Source organism: Cnephaeus nilssonii, assembly GCF_951640355.1.
Source record: "Cnephaeus nilssonii genome assembly, chromosome: 17".
Lineage (NCBI taxonomy): Eukaryota > Metazoa > Chordata > Mammalia > Chiroptera > Vespertilionidae > Cnephaeus > Cnephaeus nilssonii.
The window spans coordinates 19,062,424-19,081,557 of record NC_137088.1 but is presented as its reverse complement, the minus strand read 5'-3'; the positions used below and the strand labels follow the sequence as shown (position 1 = coordinate 19,081,557).

Sequence of the window (19,134 nt, the reverse complement as noted above, 5' to 3'; positions counted from 1 at the left end):
CCACATAAAAAAAAGAAAAGAAAATGTACATACCTCTGCAAAAGATGGCACATTAGGTATATGAAACTGATCTCTCTTCTTTTGGGAGAGAAAGATCTGTGTTGGGGAGGGAAATACGCCAGGGAATTAGCCAAATGGGGAGGGAGGCACCCAGATACAAGCTAGATTTCCCCTACGTCACATAGTTGCTGTGCAATCAGAGAGAAGCCAACTTTGAATTACTATAGTCTTGTGATGAGTGAGAAAGTTGAAGAGTTTTGATGTATGTCCTTGTCCCCAAATAGGCCTGGCTTTTTTCTTTTCTTTCTTTTTTCTTTTTTCTTAAGTGAGATTGAGAGGCTTGCAGCTGAGCTGAGCAGTATAAAGGTAAGAAAGGTCAACAGGTTACAGAGGCAAGTGCAACAAGGCTTGTTAAGAGTAATCAAAGGCCTACTTAGGGAAGCAGCAGGAAGCGGAAGATTGGGATTTCCACCCTAGGAGGTTAGAGGGGCCATCTGCCAGAGAGAAGTTGGCTTAACTCTGAAACGGTTTAAAATCCAGTTTAAAATGCCGATTAAGAAAATCCCACAATAAGCAGTTTGATCCTTTCCCCCCTCTCACATACAAGATGAGATGATTCGGCCTAAATCGTCCAGCATTATTTTAAAGGAGTTAATAATGTGTATGAAGATTACTTTGGCAGGGGCTCCAGCCACCTTTTTTCTTTCCTCCTTTTTGTGTTTTAAGAACCCCCTCATGAGATCAGTGGTTTCATTTTCTTCTTCCCCAGAGATTGCTCTCCCTAGGGAAGCCTAGAATGACCATGTAGGCTGCCCAACTTGTCAGGAGTTATTGCTCATGAGGCTATTAAAATGGAAACCAGTTCATATTGAGGCATTATTTTAATGTCAACACTTGACACTTAGTGAGCATCAAGAATCTTTGTTTCTGAACAATGATTTCACACTAGTCTATGTTATAGTGTTCTCTCACTTTAACATGTTTGCCTCTTTTGAAAATTTCTATTTCCTCCATTAATAGTAAGAACTAAAGAGGAGGATGGGACTTTAGAATAGCCTCTATTGTAGATAAAAGTTTGATTAAGGGTATTGAAAAGTAATTTAATGGGTAAAAAGCATCTGAAACATAGATAGGTTATTGGCAAAAATGTATCTATATTCATAATTGGCCTTTGCCACTGAGGATCTGGGGGTGGGGTGAGGGGAATAGAAGGTTTTGAGAGAGGGACTTGGACCTTGCATGACCAGGTTTATGTCCTTAGAGACTAAAAAGCTTAGTTCATCTGAGTGTGGAGAGCATGAAGACAGGGAGACATTCAGGAAGGTGTTTTGATGGTCTGGGTAAGAGGGACAGAGCCCATAAAGAGGAAGAAGAACAGAAGGGCCTCAGACTGTTTGGGAGTCAGGACTGGTTTCCTAACCTGTGACAGCATCACTAGGAACTGTGTGAGCCTGGCTGTGCCTGGTCCCCCGCAAAGGTCCAGGCCAGTTGAGGTGAACAAGAAGGATGCATTTCAAGACCAGTGCATATTGTTTAGTCAGTTCATGGTACCCGGTCGGTTAACGGTCCTGTCAACCCACTAAGCCATCTCCCATTTTCTGCTAGCAGAAAAAATGGCAAACAAGGTTCATAATTTACCACCTCTGACATATTAGAATTTATTTGGACATAGTTCTTCACCTATATCAGAAGGATATAGGAAGAGTTCGAATCCTAGAAATAGATCTGCCCACGTTGCTGAAGCAGAAGTAGGGGAGAAGCAGTGTATATGGACCACGTGTGGTCTGGTGGTGGATCGTGTTGCCCAAGAGGTTAAAACAACAGAGGTTCAAGTTTAGGTGTGATGTCTGAACTAAAACAGGAAACTACCCAATATATACTAAATATAGCAATCTATAAATTATAAGGATTGAAAACTTCAAGCACTAAAAGAAGATAGCAGTGAAGGTTGAAGACAAAGCAAGACATCACTTTTAGAAAATCGCTCATATTCTCTTGTTTAGCAGATATAGCTCAATATTAAGCCACAAAAACATGGGCACTGGGGCTGCCCAAATGCTTCCCATCTCAAGTCAGTGACTAGGAGAGCTGCTGGTCCTACACTGTCGGTGTGAATGTCGTTTGGGCACGGGCATGGGAAGGAGGAAGGATGTCCATCCCAGGAACCTGATACCACCTACAAACTAAATCCCATCCCTGACCAGTGGGTCTGATGACTCATTAATTCATTTATTAAACACTTACTGAATGTCCAGCCACAGTGCCACAGACACGGCTGGGTTTGCGATGCCCTCAGGAGAGGGGAGAGTCAGCAGGCAGAGTGCTCAGTGCCCTCCTCGGTAACAGTCAGGTTCAGCAGAGGATTCAGCAACATCCCTTTCGGAAGAGAGGAGAAGAGCAAGGCCTCAGCCCAAATCAAAGCCCGCACCTTCCGTGGAAAGTCATTCCTCAGTGTGGACCGCATCCATGTGACTCACCAGGCAGCCTCACCACAGATTTTCAGCACCAGAGGCCGCGGAGTGATCTAGTAAACTGAAACCACTGAGATTCTTGTCCAGCTCTGGCTCTGACCTGGGTATTTACTAGTATATCTCTGGACTTAGGTCCAGATTCAGAGTGTGGACACATGTGATATCTAAGGCATGACTGCTGTATGCACCTCCACTCTCAAAACCATCTCCTGTCCCACTCCTAGCTACTGAATAGGGGTGTGGGCAAAAAAGACTATTTGAGGGGAAAATTAATAAATTAGATAGCAGTTTGTAGTGGATGGATTACATTTAAGAACTGTAAAATAAAAATTATTTTTTTAATTTTGAAGAAAAGGTGTGCATTACAAACAAGTCTTGTTAGATTATTGTTGTCATTTTTATTTCAGTCAGGGCTGAAAGTACAGGAAAGAGGATCAGGATGATTTCTGGTCTCATAGCCAGACACCATGAGAAAAATACTCCAATAAGAGAATTATTTTCCATGATTGGCAGGAACAAATGTTAGTAGAGAATACCTTATATTTAAAAAACAGAACAAAAACCTGGGTACCTGGTCAGCATAGGCCAATGGGGCATAAACTATTCTCTCTTTAAAATCTGGTGTCGTTAGATAACGTGTAGGTGAGGATGTGGAGAGTTGGAACCCTCACACATTGCTAGTGGGCATATAAACAGGTGCAGCCTCTTTGGACAGCACTTTGGCAGTTCCTCTAATGGTTAAGCATGGTTACCATATGATCAAGTAACTCCACTCCTAGGTATATATACCCAAGAGAAGTGAAAACATGTCCATGCAAACCTTGTACACAAATGTTCCTGGCAGCATTACTCATAATAGCCAGGAAGTGAAAACAAACCACATGTCACCAGCTGATGAATGGGTTAGCATTATGTGGTATATTCATACTATAGAATATTATTTTGCAAAATAAAAAAGGGGGGGGGATGAAGGCCCTACCAGTTTGGCTCAGTGGATAGATCATTGGCCTGCGGACTGAAGGGTCCCGAGTTGAATTCTGGTCAAGGACACATGCCGGATTGCGGGCTCGACCCCCGGTGGGGGACCTGCAGGAGGCAGCCAATCAATGATTCTCTCTCTCATTGATGTTTCTACCTCTTCCTCTCCCTTCCTTTCTGAAATCAATAAAAATATATTTGAAAAAATAAAAATATTAAAAAGGGGGGGGGGTGAAGTACTGATGCATGCTACAACCTGGGTGAGCCTTGAAAACATAATGTTCAGTGAAAGAAGCTAGTCTCAAAAGACCACATGTTGTATGGGTCCATTTATGTGAAATGTCCAGAATAGACAAATATACAGAGACAGAAAGTAAATAAATAAATTTCTGTATACCTAGGGTGGGGGATTTGGAGAGCTGGAGAGTAACTGCTTAATAGGTGCAAGGTTTCTTTTGGGGATGATGAAAACATTCCAAAATGGATTGTGCGGATGGTTGCATAACTGTGAATGTACCAAAAACCACTGCGGTATATGCATTATTGAGTAGATAAATTGTATGGTATGTGAATTATATCTCAATAGAGCTGCTTTTTATTTTTTCAATATATTTTTATTGATTTTAGAGAGGAAGGGAGAGGGAGAGAGAGAAACATCAGTGATGAGAGAGAATCATTGATCAGCTGCCTCATGCACACCCCATGGGGATCGAGCCTGCAACCTGGGCATGTGCCCTGACCTGGAATCAAACCTTGACCTCCTGGTTCATAGGTTCATAGGTTGACACTCAACCACTCAGCCACACCAGCCGGGCAAAGCTGCTTTTAAAAAAATATCTCGTTTTGATGTCTTGGCATCTTTGACTCTTTCCTACTTCCTGCAGCCACAGCTTTTTGCAGTGGTATTTTGGGGAAAGTAATCTGTGAATCTCTGGTATCTCAAGTCCTCCAATGTAAGGATATTTTCTACGTTCATTAGGAATTATTGCTTACCTAAGCCTAGAATCGCAATCCAATAGCTTCTCAATAGGAATGTACCATCTGTGCTGTTCTTTAGATGAATCTATTCTAACAGATTGCTTTATGTTTAAAAACACATTGATTTAATATACATATCACTGCTATGTAGGTTTATAGGATGAGTTTTTTAAGTTTTAAAAATAATTGATCAACAATATACTTTAGGTCATAGCCAGTGTATTTTTATTGTTTATTGAGTGATCTCGACTCCGGAGGCATTCATATGGAATGGTTTTCATTTTCTCCAGTCACTGCCTTAGGCCATGTTTTGTTGAATCTTGCTTTTCTGTCCCTTAACAATATTTAGCGGATCTCACAGCGTTCAGGCCACGTACAGTTATTAGAAGATCAGTGTGGTTTATTTTTAAACTCCTGTCTTATACCGGATTTTAATCTAATTTCCTTATAGTAGGAGCTAGGTACTGGATAAGAACAGAGTTCCTTTACCTAGTTCCCCCTGCCATCATGCCATCCTCCCCGTGCCATCCATGCCTTCTGGGTGACAGGTGTCAAAATGCTGCTTCAGATTGGGGAGTGTGGAGAGTTCCCTTTCCAGTTCCCTGAAGTGGGAGACACAACCTCCTGGACTAACCCCTTCCCCTGTGGTATACTAGTAAAATGCTTAATACTCTCTGGGGGCAGGTATGGCGTGGTGATATGTGAATATGTACATACATTAATTTATTATACGTGTTTCTGATGTGTAGTACCCAAATAAAACATACGATACTCTAATGCAACTCCCATGTAGCCATTTAATTCTCCCAGAAGACTTTCAATGATTTTTGCTAAAACTTATATGTATTCATCTTGTTGCAGCGGACAAATAAGTGGTGTGGTTTTAACATGAATGTTGGGTGATATTTTCATTTAAATTAAGAACTAAGACAAAAGTGAAACAAAGAAGAAAAATGTTGGAACTTCACTTGTTAGTCAATGTCATGAGCAAATTCTTTGCTGAATCATATAATAGTTCCAAATACTGGAAGAATATATTCTTCAATTTTTATGCTATTCAAAATGTAAGAACTCTCAACATGATACATTTTTTTAGTTTAATCTGCTTTATTAGCATTTTTCCATCACTTTCTTAACTTCAGGCAACAAAAATAAATTAAATCCTAATTTGTAGCATTTGCCAATTCCAGCTACGTACATGACATTACTGAATGCATAATTGGGCTACGATGCACAGTAGCACGCTGTTCTTTTCTACCATGCAGATAATAGTAAAATAATTAAGGAATGAAGTTTAAGTATTTGTTACCTTTTTATAAATTATTTCACAGTAACTTTATATAACTAAATTTTAATAATGGCTGTGTTTAAATTCCTAAAAATTTAAAAATTGGCTAACCAGCTGGCTCAAGAATACCGCTGCCCCTCACCCAGCATGCTCCTAAGCCTCGTAGCTACTGGGGTCCCCTCCACTGGAAGCTGCCTTCTTGATAGGACTGAAGAGATAGCAGGATAGTTGGACTCTCTCTCTCTCTCTCTCTCTCTCTCTCTCTCTCTCTCTCTCTCTCTCTCTGTCATTGTCAAGGGTTAAATCAGCAGGTCAGCTGCCTAAGCAGCTCATATCTAGTTTAAGTCTCCAGCCACGAAAGACGCTGGAGTCTCCTTGCAGGGAGTCTCCGTGCCCTCCACACATCACTTGGAGAGGGAAAAGTTCTTCTCTCCCCGTTTTAGTGTTGGTGGGAGGAGGGAAGACAGGGAAGCTGCACCCAACACACCACACTCCCGGGTGGGAACTCCGTGTTCCCACAAAGCTTTCTCCCCTTTTCCATATCTTAGAACAGGCCTCTGGGGCTGTCAGAGCCTGCTCATCTTCTCTTAATAAGTCTTGAGGAGGTATTAATGTCTTTTTAGAATTTGGGGTACTTGATACCTCTTTTAGCTACCAGTTATTCTTGAGTAACAGCATATCTTGCTAGACTTGTATGCAGTTTTATTTAGCACTCTCAAATTTAAATCCAGTTTCATAATGTCCATCGTTTGGTTTAAATCATAGACATGAAACTTTCTCCCTAAATTACTTTATATATATATATACATGTGTATATATATATATATATACACACACACACACACACACACACACATATATAAAGTATTTTACAAATATTATATATGTACTATATATGTGTGTGTGTTTGTGTGTGTCTTTTCAGGGTACTTAATCTTTCTGGTTTGGATTAGGCCTATAATTAGAAGTCAGGTTTCCCTACATTCCAAAATGCAAAAACCTTAACTTTGTCCTACTCACTTGATTTTTAATTAGTAGACCCAGAGGAATTCAGATCTTCTAAATCTTGATAATGTTCTTCAAAGAGACATGAGATTCCTATAACCCTGGGGTGAAATAGCTTTAATTGCTCCAAGTCTTAATTAACCTCATCGAGATTAGGGTTCTCCAAATAAAATTGTAGTGAACGAAAGGAATTGGGAAGAGCAAGAACTTACCCTACCAGATAGCAAAACAAACTATAAGACTATAGGGGAAAGCAGGAGGAATACAATGCACACGACAAATTAACCTATTGAAAGAATATCAAGTGAAGAATCAAGTCCAGATATGTATAGGAACCTTGTGTATGAGAAAGCTAACATTGCACATAAAAGCTACTATATGTAACTATAGAGGAGTATTTCTAAAATACTAGCTTGGATGGAGAGGGCCTTTATAAATAAGCATGACATCAAACCAGAAAATACAGCAAATCCCTCCCTTCTACTCTCTCTGAAAAAAAGCAATGGAAAAAAAGGACCTCAGGCCCTAGCCGGTTTGGCTCAGTGGATAGAGCATCATACTGGGGACTGAAGGGTCTCAGGTTTGATTCTGGTCAAGGGCACGTGTCTGGGTTGTAGGCTCGATCCCCAGTGCGGGATGTGTGGGAGGCAGCCAATCAATGATTCTCTCTTATCATTGATGTTTCCATCTCTCTCTCCCTCTCTCTTCCTCTCTGAAATCAATAAAAAAAAAATTTTTTTAATGACCTCAGGTGAAGATTAACAACAACAAAAAAAGTTTTAAATCAATGAACAGCCTAAGGCAAGGATGAATGTTCCCATAATAAAGTGATCTTCTGAGATACAAGAGTAGATATTAAATTTTAAGAATTTAAGTAATATAACTTTTAAATCTGATACTTTTTAAAGTTTATCATTATGGTATAGCAGTGTTACTTCTCAGCACTGCTAGCTGCTAGGTGGCTCCTTTGCACAGCACATTCAAAATATTTAAATAGATGTCTTCAGCCCTAGCCAGTTTGGCTTAGTGGATAGAGCATCGGCCTGCAGACTGAAGGGTCTTGGGTTCAATTCTAGTCAAGGGTCCATGCCTGGGTTTCGGGCTTAATCCCCAGTGTGGGGCATGCAGGAGGTAGCCAATCAATGATTCTCTCTCATCATTGATGTTTCTCTCTCTTTCTCCCTCTCCTTTCTTCTCTAAAATCAATAAAAATATATTTTTTTAAAAAAAGACTTATCTCCTCAACTCCTGGACTTAAAGATTTGGCGATGGTGACAGTACAGTGTCTTTAAAGCATTTCCACCAACTGCAACTGTGGGCAGTGCTTAAAGCAAATGCTTTTTGAATAAGAAGCAAGCATAAGATTTTTGCCCTTACATTTTGCTTTCTAATATTTTTACATTAATTTGCTGCTTCACACAATCATTGGATGTGCTGCTTTCTCTGCCAGTAGCCATTGGTTATTACCAAGTCCTTTTCTGTCAGTATCAGTATCTGCAGTGAACAGACTCTTCATGGAGGCCTGGACACCTTTGGGAGGCTGAACCAGAGCTACAGTTTAAGCAGTGGCCTTGGACTCTGGCCGACAGAGTCTGAGGACCTTGGCAATGTGGGCATGCGCATGTTTCCCAAGCTTGAGGTGAGCAGTGTAGGCAAGTTGATTGAGCTTTTGGCTGCTGCCCTCTGGGATCTTGGGCTTGACCTCCTTGGGCTTTACCAGGCCCTTGATAACCTAGGCATGTGCGCTCATGGCCTTGGCAGAAATTGTAGGAGACTTAAGTATCCATTTGCACTGATGAACTTTCTGGATTTTCTGTGGTAAAAAGGAGGAAGATTGATGGGTGATAATCTCAAAGATTGATTATAACTGGGGAAGAAAGTAGTAGTAATCTAGAAACCCAAAATGATGGGAAATTTTTCCTTCTTTCTTAGGAAGAAATTGTGAAAGGAATAAGGTCGATTAATATGTTTAGAGACTGTTATTTCATATAACATGTCTGTAGCCATGAAATATGAAATCTCATAATAAGATTCCACCTTACTTAGGTTTATAATTATAAATACACTACACAAAAGCTTCTTACTCCATTAAATTCACTGTGATAGTTATTGAGTACACATATATTGCATAGGTTCTAGCTGTTATTTGCAGTCTTAACTTTCTTCTATTCAGTAAAAAATTTTAGCATTAAGAACTATTTGATTAATAACACATGATTTTTAAATAGCTTCATTTTATACTTTTATTTCTTCATTTATACTTTAAACCGATGTAAGAGTTGCATAAATTTGCCAAGTCTCATGCACAGTAGTGTTCTTCACAGCAGGGTTTATAAAGCAAAATGATTGGAAAGAACCCAAATGTCTAAATAGGAAATTGGTTATTAATTCAGATAAATTATAAAAATGATGAGCTAGGACTATAATTTTTGATATAAAGTTATTCAACATATAGTGATTTTTAATTAAATGATTACAAAAGGAAACTATAAGGTGATCTTTATTAAATTGTATATTTAGAAAAATCTAGGAAGATATGTCAAAATGTTAACAATACTTTTTTTTTTTTTAATCAGGGAAAGAGTAAAATTAAAGAATAGAGGTAAAGGGGTGGATTCTGGAATCTCCAGAAACCTAAATTACTTCTTTTTCTTTGATTTTTTTTTTTTAAATGTTGATTCTGTCTGTGTGGAGAGCTCTCTCCCAAGAATCCTGTGGTTAAGGGCCCTGCTCCACCGCTTGCTCTGCCCTGGGAAGTGACTTACCCTCCTTGTGCTTCCGCCCCTGTGTCAGCTCCCTCGGGTTTTATCGAGTTCATATGTTACAGTGTTAACTAGTATTAACATTGATCAGTGTTTTTGTAGTAAAGAGCTGTGTGGATTTTGGTATTCCCGTATGTGGGGAGAGAAGTGGACTATCTACACACACACACACACACACACACACACACACACACACACCATTGGGCCTCACTGGCTCCTTCAGTGCAGGTGGCCAGGGATAAGTGCTGCCACCGCCAGGGTTGGAACCCCAGGGAAAGAAGCTGCCAAGGTATCCAAACCTCCCAAGGGTTATCTCATCAAGGTCCCTGGAGTTTCCCCTTCACAGCACACCTGTATTTTCTCAGTGAAATGTCCACTTGAAATCAGAGGAGGAGGAGGGTGAGAACCACGTGGTAGGGACGGGGAGAATTAGAGTTGTACAGAAACGTCACAAGAGGTATCAGTGAAAGCACAGGTGGGTGATTCTTGGAGCGGCCGGTGTGCAATGTGGTCTGTCAGTGGCAGGTCATTTGCAGGTCACTGTTCCAGGCTAGAGCAGCAGCTGCTCAGCTCCTCCCTGCCGGCCCTCACCACACCCCCACCTCCTACCCCAGACACCCCTCCTCTTCCCCGACTTTGAAAGCGGAAGAGGTGCTGGCACTTACTGACCCTGCCTCTGCTTCCTTTCCAGCTGACCCTCTGGTAGGCAGCATTGCCACGCAGTACATGACCAACAGAGCGGAGCACGACCGGATGGCCAGACAGTGGACCAAGCGGTATGCCACATAGGGCCGCGCTGCCGCCCGCCGGACCTGTGCAAGCACATTCACCAAGTGCATCAATAGCCCACCCGCCCCTCCGGACCTCGGTTCTTACTTCCTTATTTTTGTTAAACTTTGAACCATTTTGTGGTGGTATGTCATCCTTCCCCCTTCTCCCTCTTTCCTCTTCCTGCTTTCCTTTGCTTTCCCCCCCTCCACCCATCTCCTTCCTCCCGGTTGTGTTCCCTTTTTAATTTCTGTTAACTTGAAAGATTTGGGTTCTTTTTCCCACCTCCTTGTGGATGGGAACTTTATTTTCAGTGCAAACAATGTTGATATCTGTAATAGTAAGAGCTTTCTTACAAAGCTTTGTATTACTGTGTGGTTTTGTTTTTTGTTGTTGTTTGTTTTATTTTAATTTTTTTCTTTTATGTGATCTTCGGGAAAACACGAATTCAGAATTATATCTCGTTTCTACTTAAATGTAGTGCTTAGGGTTAATTTTTTTGTACTGAAGTCTTTATTGGTGGGTGCATGCTACTGGGAACAAGTTTTTGTACAAAAGCTTCAATCACAATCACTGTGCATTACTGAGACCCTGTTTATCACTAGCCTTCTGTCCCCCACGCAGAAGACTGTTGGATTGAACAAAATAATAAGTATTTTGATTTACTTAAAGTGCTTGTAAATTTCTTAGGGACCTGCCACTTTGGACTGTGGATCAGTTGATGTACACTTGTATTATTAAAGCACTCAATAAATCACTGTGGCTGGTAAACGCTCTCGTGGTAGCCTGGCCTCTGCTTTGTCTCCTGGTGACCAGCACAGCCCCACACACAGCAAGGCTTATCTAATTCAATTACAGGTTCAAGTGTACTTTTCATCTCACACCCCTAATATTTCTTTGTAATTGAGTCGCTCAGCATGTGGAATTTCTCCAGCTGTCAATAGCCTGATGATTTTATGGTTGTTTCCGATCACTATCGCTTTACATATTGGCTGGGCATTACTTTCTCATGGACATCCTTTCTGTTAAAACCTTCTTTACCCAAAAATTATAATATGTGACTCCAAAAATAGCCGTCTCGTGAGAGGGAAGTCAGAGCTGATCATTGTGTTTGACCACTTTTGAACTTACTTATCTCTCTTTTTTCTCCTAAAATTCTTATAGTGATTGCCCTTGCATTTTGGTTTTGTTTTTTTCTCCGTAATTCTAGTGAAAGAAGTAAACTCAACTGTATCAGTCACGGTCAGCACATTCAGTGATCAGAGTGTGTATGGCTTTGACCTTCAGGCTATTTTAGGTACGCAGCTATAGGAGGCAGAGGAAACGAGTGTGGTTACGGTTTGAAAAACACACTAACCTGCTCATTGACACTCAGCGTTCTTTGTGTTACAAGCCTGGCGGAAACTCCTGCTTCTACTAATTACAGTGACAAGCCCACCTACTGCTTGGTCTCACATCAGGAGCATCTTTACTGCTAAATAGTAAGATTTACAAATTAAGTCATTCACCCTAAATAGTTCTGATTTAGATTTTAATATCTTCACCTGAAGCACTTTAAAAACTGATTCAAAACATGCAGTTTTTGTTCTTTTTTAGTGGTAAAAAGAAATCCTAAAGAAAATATTTTAATATTGAAAATGTTACTTTTAAACCAGAGTACGTAGAGATAACTTTTTTTTCTTTTTAGCAATATTATTACCGTTAATTTCATTTGAAACATTTTCCAAATTTTATGACCAAATACTATTTAACTTTTCAAACCAATTATTGCTAATTATAGTATTTTGTAGCTTTGTTACATAAAATGTTGGCAGATCATTGACTAAGGCAGGACCACTGGTCATTGAGAAAGTAGTTTGAAATATTTTTAGATCTTAAATGGTTTAGTCCTGGCCAGTGAGGCTCAGTTGATTGAGCATTGTCCCAGGCATCAAGTGGTCTCGGGTTCAGTTCCCAGTCAGGGCACATGCCCGGGTTTTGGGCTCCATCTGCAGTAAGGGGTGTGCAGGAGGCAGCTGATTGATGTAATCTCTCCATCTCCTTTCCTCTTTCTCTAAAATCAATAAAAACATATTTTTAAAAATTAAATAATTCAGAAAGTTGCAGGCTTAATTTATCATAAAGCAACAAATAAATAGAACATTCTTCATGTGTTTTTCTACAGGAAACCATTGAAGATAGCAAATGCAGAAGTAGTCCATCTTTTCTTATTCCAGCATTAGAGAGGAGACCTAGAAGGTCATCCTGGATTAATGGTTTGGGAATTAGGAAGAAAGGAAGTATTTATTCAAAATGTACTGTATACCTGACCCTAGGTTACCTAATAAAACCTTAGCTTAGCCCTTTAGCTATAGGTGGCTGCCATAAGTGAAACATTTGTATATTCCCCAAAATTAATGTTAAAATCCTAATCCCCAAGGTGACGGTGTTAGGAGGTGGGGCTTTTGAGATGTGATTAGGCAGAGCCCTTATGATTGGGATCAGTGCTTTTAGAAAAGGGATCCCAGAGGGCTCCCTACCCCCTCCACCACATGAGGATGCGGTGAGATGTTGGCAGTCTGAAACCAGGGAGAAGGCTTTTACCAGAACACAACCATGCCGCATGGATCTTGGACTTGAGCCTCCAGAACTGCGAGAAATAAATTGTTGTTGTTTGTAAGCCGCCTCGTCTGTGTTAGTTTGTTACAGTAGCTTGTGAAGACAGTGGCCCTCAGTCATGCACAGCTAACAAGTACCAAAGTGAGATTCCCAGCCTCGCCCGGGACCCCAGAGCCCTTGCCATCAGCTGCAAGACCATATATACCTTCCTTCTAACTACGAGGTCACGCAGTGAAAATACCCTGGCCCAGTTCAGTCTCAGAGTCTGCACTTTAAGCCACATCAGACCTGGAATCTCTTGGAGTTCCATCAGACCTGGAATCTCTTGACGCCTGCTAGGGGCTCAAGGCAACTTGGCCTCTGAAGACCTCCATAGTCGCCATGCATTTCCTCATGTCCACGCTCCCCCTGGGCAGCGGACTAGTTCCCTGAGCCTGAAGCATTCCTTCTCCATCAGGCACCTTTCGCGCTCATCCCACCATGCGCACTGGTAACGTGGGTTAGGGTGACCAACTTGTCCCTGTTTGGCTGGGACTATCCCGGTGTTAAAACAGCAAGTCCCACGTCCCAGGAAGCCCCTCAGATTGGGACAAACCAGGACGATAGGGCATGTGAGCTTTCTTACTAAAACTAAATTTCCATGGAAGGGCTCAGGCATTGCACTGGCCCAGTTTGGCCCATAGAAATGTTTTACCTGAACAGTGGCTCACTGGCTGTACGGTTATCCTTTTAGAAGAGATGTGTCTACAGCTGGAAGAATTCCATCCCTCTCCGTGGCTTTCACAGCCAGCAGCCTCAACCCATTTTCTGGTTCTGCAGGCATGTGAGCTATTTAATCACTGCATCCTTCCTTACACCTTCAAACGTGACTTACGGTATGTATGCCTTTCTGTAGCCTTAAGCACAGTATGCTTTTGGACAGGATAACTTAAACGGGAAATTCCTGAAGTTTACTGAAAATATCTCTTATGTATGGGACCCACACAGAAAACTGGAGGAGATGATGCAACCACCTTTCTCTCTCACCTGTTGATATATCCACGTAAGTGGGGGCTGGCCAACTGTTGGAACCCCCAGTGTTCTGGTTATGATAAAACCTTACCCAATGACCTGGGCATCTTTTGGAGTTTGTGGGACCCCAAATGCCACTCTCGTGTCATCATCCCCTCCTCCCATGCAGTATTGCCTTCTCATCCATCTTTAAAAAAATATATAATTAAATGGGAGGTCAGAGTTCATGATGACAATCACAGTCTGATTTCTAGGAAGTTCACACCTCCTGAGAAGTTCTGTCCAGCTATGCAACTCAGAAGTCACAGATGCTTTACAACGGGTGCCACTGAGCCCATCGAGAAACACCAGCAAGGTTCTTCTGTCTGTGGCGCAAGAACAGTACAGAGGGGTAGAGAGGTCATGCTCGCCTGGTAGAGCCTTCCTCTGCTGAGGCCGCCTGGAAGAAAGGCGCCGGCATTCCTCGTTGTCTGTCAGTCTCCATCATGGAGCTCCCGACAAACTAATGAAGATGGCCACCACCAGGGGCTTTGGCAGGCTTAGTCTCCATCCTTGAGACCAGGAGTGGGGAACCTTTTTTCTGCCAAGGGCCCTTTGAATATTTATAACATCACTCAAGGGCCACACAAAATTATCAACTTAAAAATGAGCCTGCCCTAGCTGGTTTGCCTCAGTGGATAGAGCTCAGCCTGCGGACTGAAGGATCCCAGGTTTGATTCGGGTCAAGGACACATGCCCAGGTTGTGGGCTCGATCCCCAGTAGGGGGCATACAGGAGGCAGCCAGTCAATGATTCCCTCTCATCATTGATGTTTCTATCTCTCCCTTCTCCATTCCTCTGAAATCAATAAAACTGTGTGTGTTTTCTAAATGAGCCTGCTATATTTGTTTGAACATTTAATTGACTCGTCCCTAACGCCTTGGCAGGGCCAGACCAAATGATACCATGGGCCTCACATGGCCCACAGGCCGGACATTCCCCACCCCTGCTTTAGACCAACTGTTAGTTGGCTTAACGTTCACCACCAGATGACTTCCGAGTTCTGTGATTTAAAAATCAACTTATTCAAAACCTATGATGAGAAATTCCAGAAGCTGTTGTTCATCCCCAAGAGACCCCATTCACTTTAAGCAATAATGAAGAAATTATTTTTAAATTCAAGCGTGACTGTGCATTTTTATTTAAATGTAAAACATCTGTCCATATTAAAGCATCCCCAAGTTCTCATGTGTTCTTAGTGGTGTGTAATAAAATACCAGGATGTCCTTGTCATTCCAGATTTGGGCTGTTGGATTTTGGAGGAATGGAAATGTTTCATATTGTTTGGGATATTTTTGGAGGTGGGGGGGGGAGTTTTTACAATAGTTGAATAAGAAAAAAAATGGGTTTATATAAGAAATATTTTTAACATATAAATAAAATTTCTATAAAATGAGTATATATTAAAAATAGGTCTGCATAATAATGCTACTTTCCTGGGCATTGCAAAATAATACAAAGACTATACATATTAAACTCTCAAAATGTTTGTAAGCAATTTGTTTTATGGATTAAGAGATCAAAGCGTAAGTTGCTGGGTCTGCAGAGTCAAAGGAAATCAAAAATGTGCACTAGTTACGAAGAAGAGAACGTTTGTCAGAATGGTATTATTATTTATATTTATAGCAAGAGATTGAGAGTGTTACCTCCATTTAGGGAAGATGAATAGGGAACTATAATTCCTTCTGAGGTAGAGTCTGTAAATTATCCCTAATGTCCCTTCTCCCTTTCTTCCTTCTATAAGTAGAACTATTGGAGTTTTAGCTGGGCATGTGGCCACGTAGCTGGAAACTAAGTTCCCCAGTCTCCCTGTGGTAGGTTGATTACAAAATAATGGTCCCGATTCTCAATCCTTCCAGTACCACATCCTTTGCAGCTTTTTCCATGAAAAGGTGGAGTTCTTTTTTCCCCACCCCTCGAACCAGGGCTGGCCTGATGACTTGCTTTGGCCAGTGGACTGTGGTGGAAGTGATCATGTGCCAGTTTCAAGCTGGGCCTCTGGAGGCCTCATGCACTTCCCAGCTCTCTTGGCACCCTTCCATGCCTTGAGAATAAACCCTAAAGTAGCCTGCGCGGAGATGAGCTACCTTGTGGAGAAGAACTGAGGCTAACCTAGACAAGCCCATCACCCAGTGTCCCTGAGATGGCCCAGCCAAGATCAGCAGATGCACAGCTGATGGGAGATGCTTTGCAGTGCTTTGTTACACAGCAATAATACCATTCCTTACAGCTAGGCAGAGCCATGGAGCTAAATCCTAGCAAAGAAAGTGAACAGAAATGATGGGAGCAAACTCCAGACCTTATTCCATAAAAGGAAGCTGCTCCCCTCCATTCCCTCTTTCTACATAGTTCCATGGTCTGGAATGTAGGCATGGTAACTCTGAGCCAGCTGTGACCGGGTGGACAAGGGCCACATCCAAGAGAAGATGGAGCCATAGCAACACAGGAAAAGGTCAGTCTGAACCGGTTGAGATTGAAGTGCCTTGGGTACATCTAAGCAGAAATGTCTAGCCACTGGATACACGAGACTCACGTTCAGGAAAGCTCGGTGTCCAGGATTGCAGCTATTTAGTTGTAGCTGTGAAGTTGGGAATCTATAGAACATGGAAAAGAATGTGATCACGGAGAGAGTGTGTGCGTATAACATGAGGAGAAAGAGGGCCAGAACTAAGGCTTGGGGGTGGCTTAACACCTGTCCTGCCCCAGATGGCCAGAGGTGACATGTTAACACCTTTATTTAAAAACTGATGGGTGAAATATTCTGAGGAATTAAGGGAAGATGGAGCAGGTGGAATTACCGATGGGCCATACACAGAAGCAAGAACAAAGCAGAACTCACACGAGGAAAACCTCTTCAAGGAAAGGTGCGCCTCCTCCTGCTGCTGCTGAAATTCGGGAGCTGACGCTGCTGCCTTGGCCTGGGAGACCCTGTAGCTAGAAGATAATAGGGGCCCAGGTCCCTGACACCATCATCCCACTGACACCATGGGCTTCGGTGATGATCATCTGAGCCAGTGGTCGGCAAACTCATTAGTCAACAGAGCCAAATATCAACAGGACAACGATTGAAATTTATTTTGAGGGCCAAATTTTTTAAACTTAAACTTCTTCTAACGCCACTTCTTCAAAATAGACTCGCCCAGGCCATGGTATTTTGTGGAAGAGCCACACTCAAGGGGCCAAAGAGCCGCATGTGGCTCTCGCGCCGCAGTTTGCTGACCACAGATCTGAGCAAACAGGTGCGCTCGGGCCAGCACACACATTCCACAGTTCTGGCCACATTTTGTTTACTTAACAAGTCCCTAGGCAGTATACCCAGGGGCGGCCAAATGACTTGCTCAAGGTGGGGGCTCTCAAGGATGTGGTAGCATTTCTTACCTGTAGACTTTTTTTTTTTATCTTGGCCTTCCAGTTGGGGATAAAAATCCTTTTAGAAGTACAAATGTAAAAGGTTTGAGATTTTAGGAAGTTGTGAAAATTGCCTGTGGGCAACAAAAGTAGGTTTTTCTGTGGCAGAACATTTAGGGCTTCTTATTTTCCTTTGTTTGCTCATTTTCGTTTTGTGTTCAGTGAATGAGAAGGGTAATTACTGAGACAAGACTGGGTTATCATCATTATTATCACCACAATTACTACCCCCTCTACTAGTAAATATGAAACAAGCACAGGACATGGAAAACATTATGTGTGTGTGTGTGAGAGTGTGTGTGTGTGAGTGTGTGTGTGTGTGTGTGAGTGTGTGTGTGTGAGTGTGTGTGTGAGTGTGTGAGTGTGTGTGTGTGTGTGTGTGTAATCTCATTTAACTTTCTATAATCCCCTAAGATGTGTATTATCCTCATACAGATGTGGACACTGAGACCCAGAGATTTTAATAGGCCTCAACGCATGTAACTGCTAAGTGGCAGAGCGGGCTGAGTCTCAGACCCACAGGCTCAGAAGCACGGTATGTACCGCCTCACCGTCGGGGGAACTTGATGCAGGTAATGGCGAATATACCAATTGATGAAATGGGAAATTACTGGGTTTGTACAACCAGAGCCCTTGAACCTGTGTTAAATGGACCGCAGGTAAAGCAAAATAGTGCAGGCAGCTCCGCTGGGTGGAATAGCCCCTCGAAAGGAGAACAAGGAGAACAAAGCAGGCGGAGATGAGGTGACCCTCACAGTGTGGACGGAAGCAGCGCGTCAGTCACAAGCCGGCTTTGCACACAGAAGTCTAACCCTCCTGGCCTTTCTTCTCTTCCCTGACAGCAGATTTCTGCCTTTTTCTTTCTTTCTTTTTTTTCCCCCCCTCCAATCCACACGGGAAGATTCCTAGTCATTTCATAGCTGAATTCAGTAGAAAAATAATGTTTATTCACTTCACAGCCAATTTGGGCAGAATGTCTCTATTCCATAAAGTAACGCATTGATACGTTCATGGTTCAGAATTGCAGGCACATTCCTTGCCTATGGCTGTGTTTCAGGCTGGATAAAATTAAAATATCGCTTTCCTTTTTCTTTCCTGTGGATTCACTTGAATTGCCCTCATTAGGCCAAATTTGTACTCTTGGGAGAAATGCCAGGCTTCAGAATAAAGGCCTGGTAAATCTAACCTCATAAGATTGCAATAGCCCAAAACAAGACAAGAGGTACATGAACTTTAAAGGGACTCTGCCCCTTTCTCTCTCTCTCTCTCTCTCTCTCTCTCTCTCTCTCTCTCTCTAAATATATATATTTGCCTCTCCTTCCCTCCTCCCCACCCCCCCCGACACACACACACAATCTGGCTTCCTTTCTGCCACGTTACTGAATCCACCACTCAAATATCACTAATCACCAAGCCAATAGCATGTTCTAGAAGCTCATCCTCAGGCCTCTCCAGCACTCATGCTATAACCCTCTTCCCTAAACTTTTCTCCCTGGGCTCAGGTTTAAATCCCACAGGTCCCCAGAGCAGCCTTTCACACCCCCTGAATGCATCTCATCCCTGACTTTCTGTCCTTCTCACCTCTCTCTCTCTCTCTCTCTCTCTCTCTCTCTCTCTCTCTCTGATGATCTCATCTTACGGTTTCTGAAGACTTCTAAATCACTCACCCAGCTTCTCACAAATCTCAGCTCTGAATGTCCAACTTCCCACCACAGGTGGTCGCCCGGAAGCCCCACGGGGAACAGCAAACTCTGCATTTCTTGAACTCAGACACTCAATATGCATTTGTTGCATCCCTAGACCACGTGCATTTGCAGAACCATGGAGA

General features: G+C 42.2%; 1 protein-coding gene across 2 annotated transcripts in view; it reads left to right on the top strand.

The window, feature by feature from the left end:
- UBE2E2 (ubiquitin conjugating enzyme E2 E2) overlaps positions 1-11,025 on the top strand; it is a 256,519-nt gene extending 245,494 nt beyond the window's left edge. For both annotated transcript variants that reach the window (XM_079795639.1, XM_079795640.1), the window contains exon 6: positions 10,174-11,025. In XM_079795639.1, the coding sequence (XP_079651765.1) occupies positions 10,174-10,271 (98 nt within the window). In that variant the 3' untranslated portion in view covers positions 10,272-11,025. The remainder of the gene's footprint in view (positions 1-10,173) is intronic.
- The last annotated feature ends 8,109 nt before the right edge of the window (positions 11,026-19,134 follow it).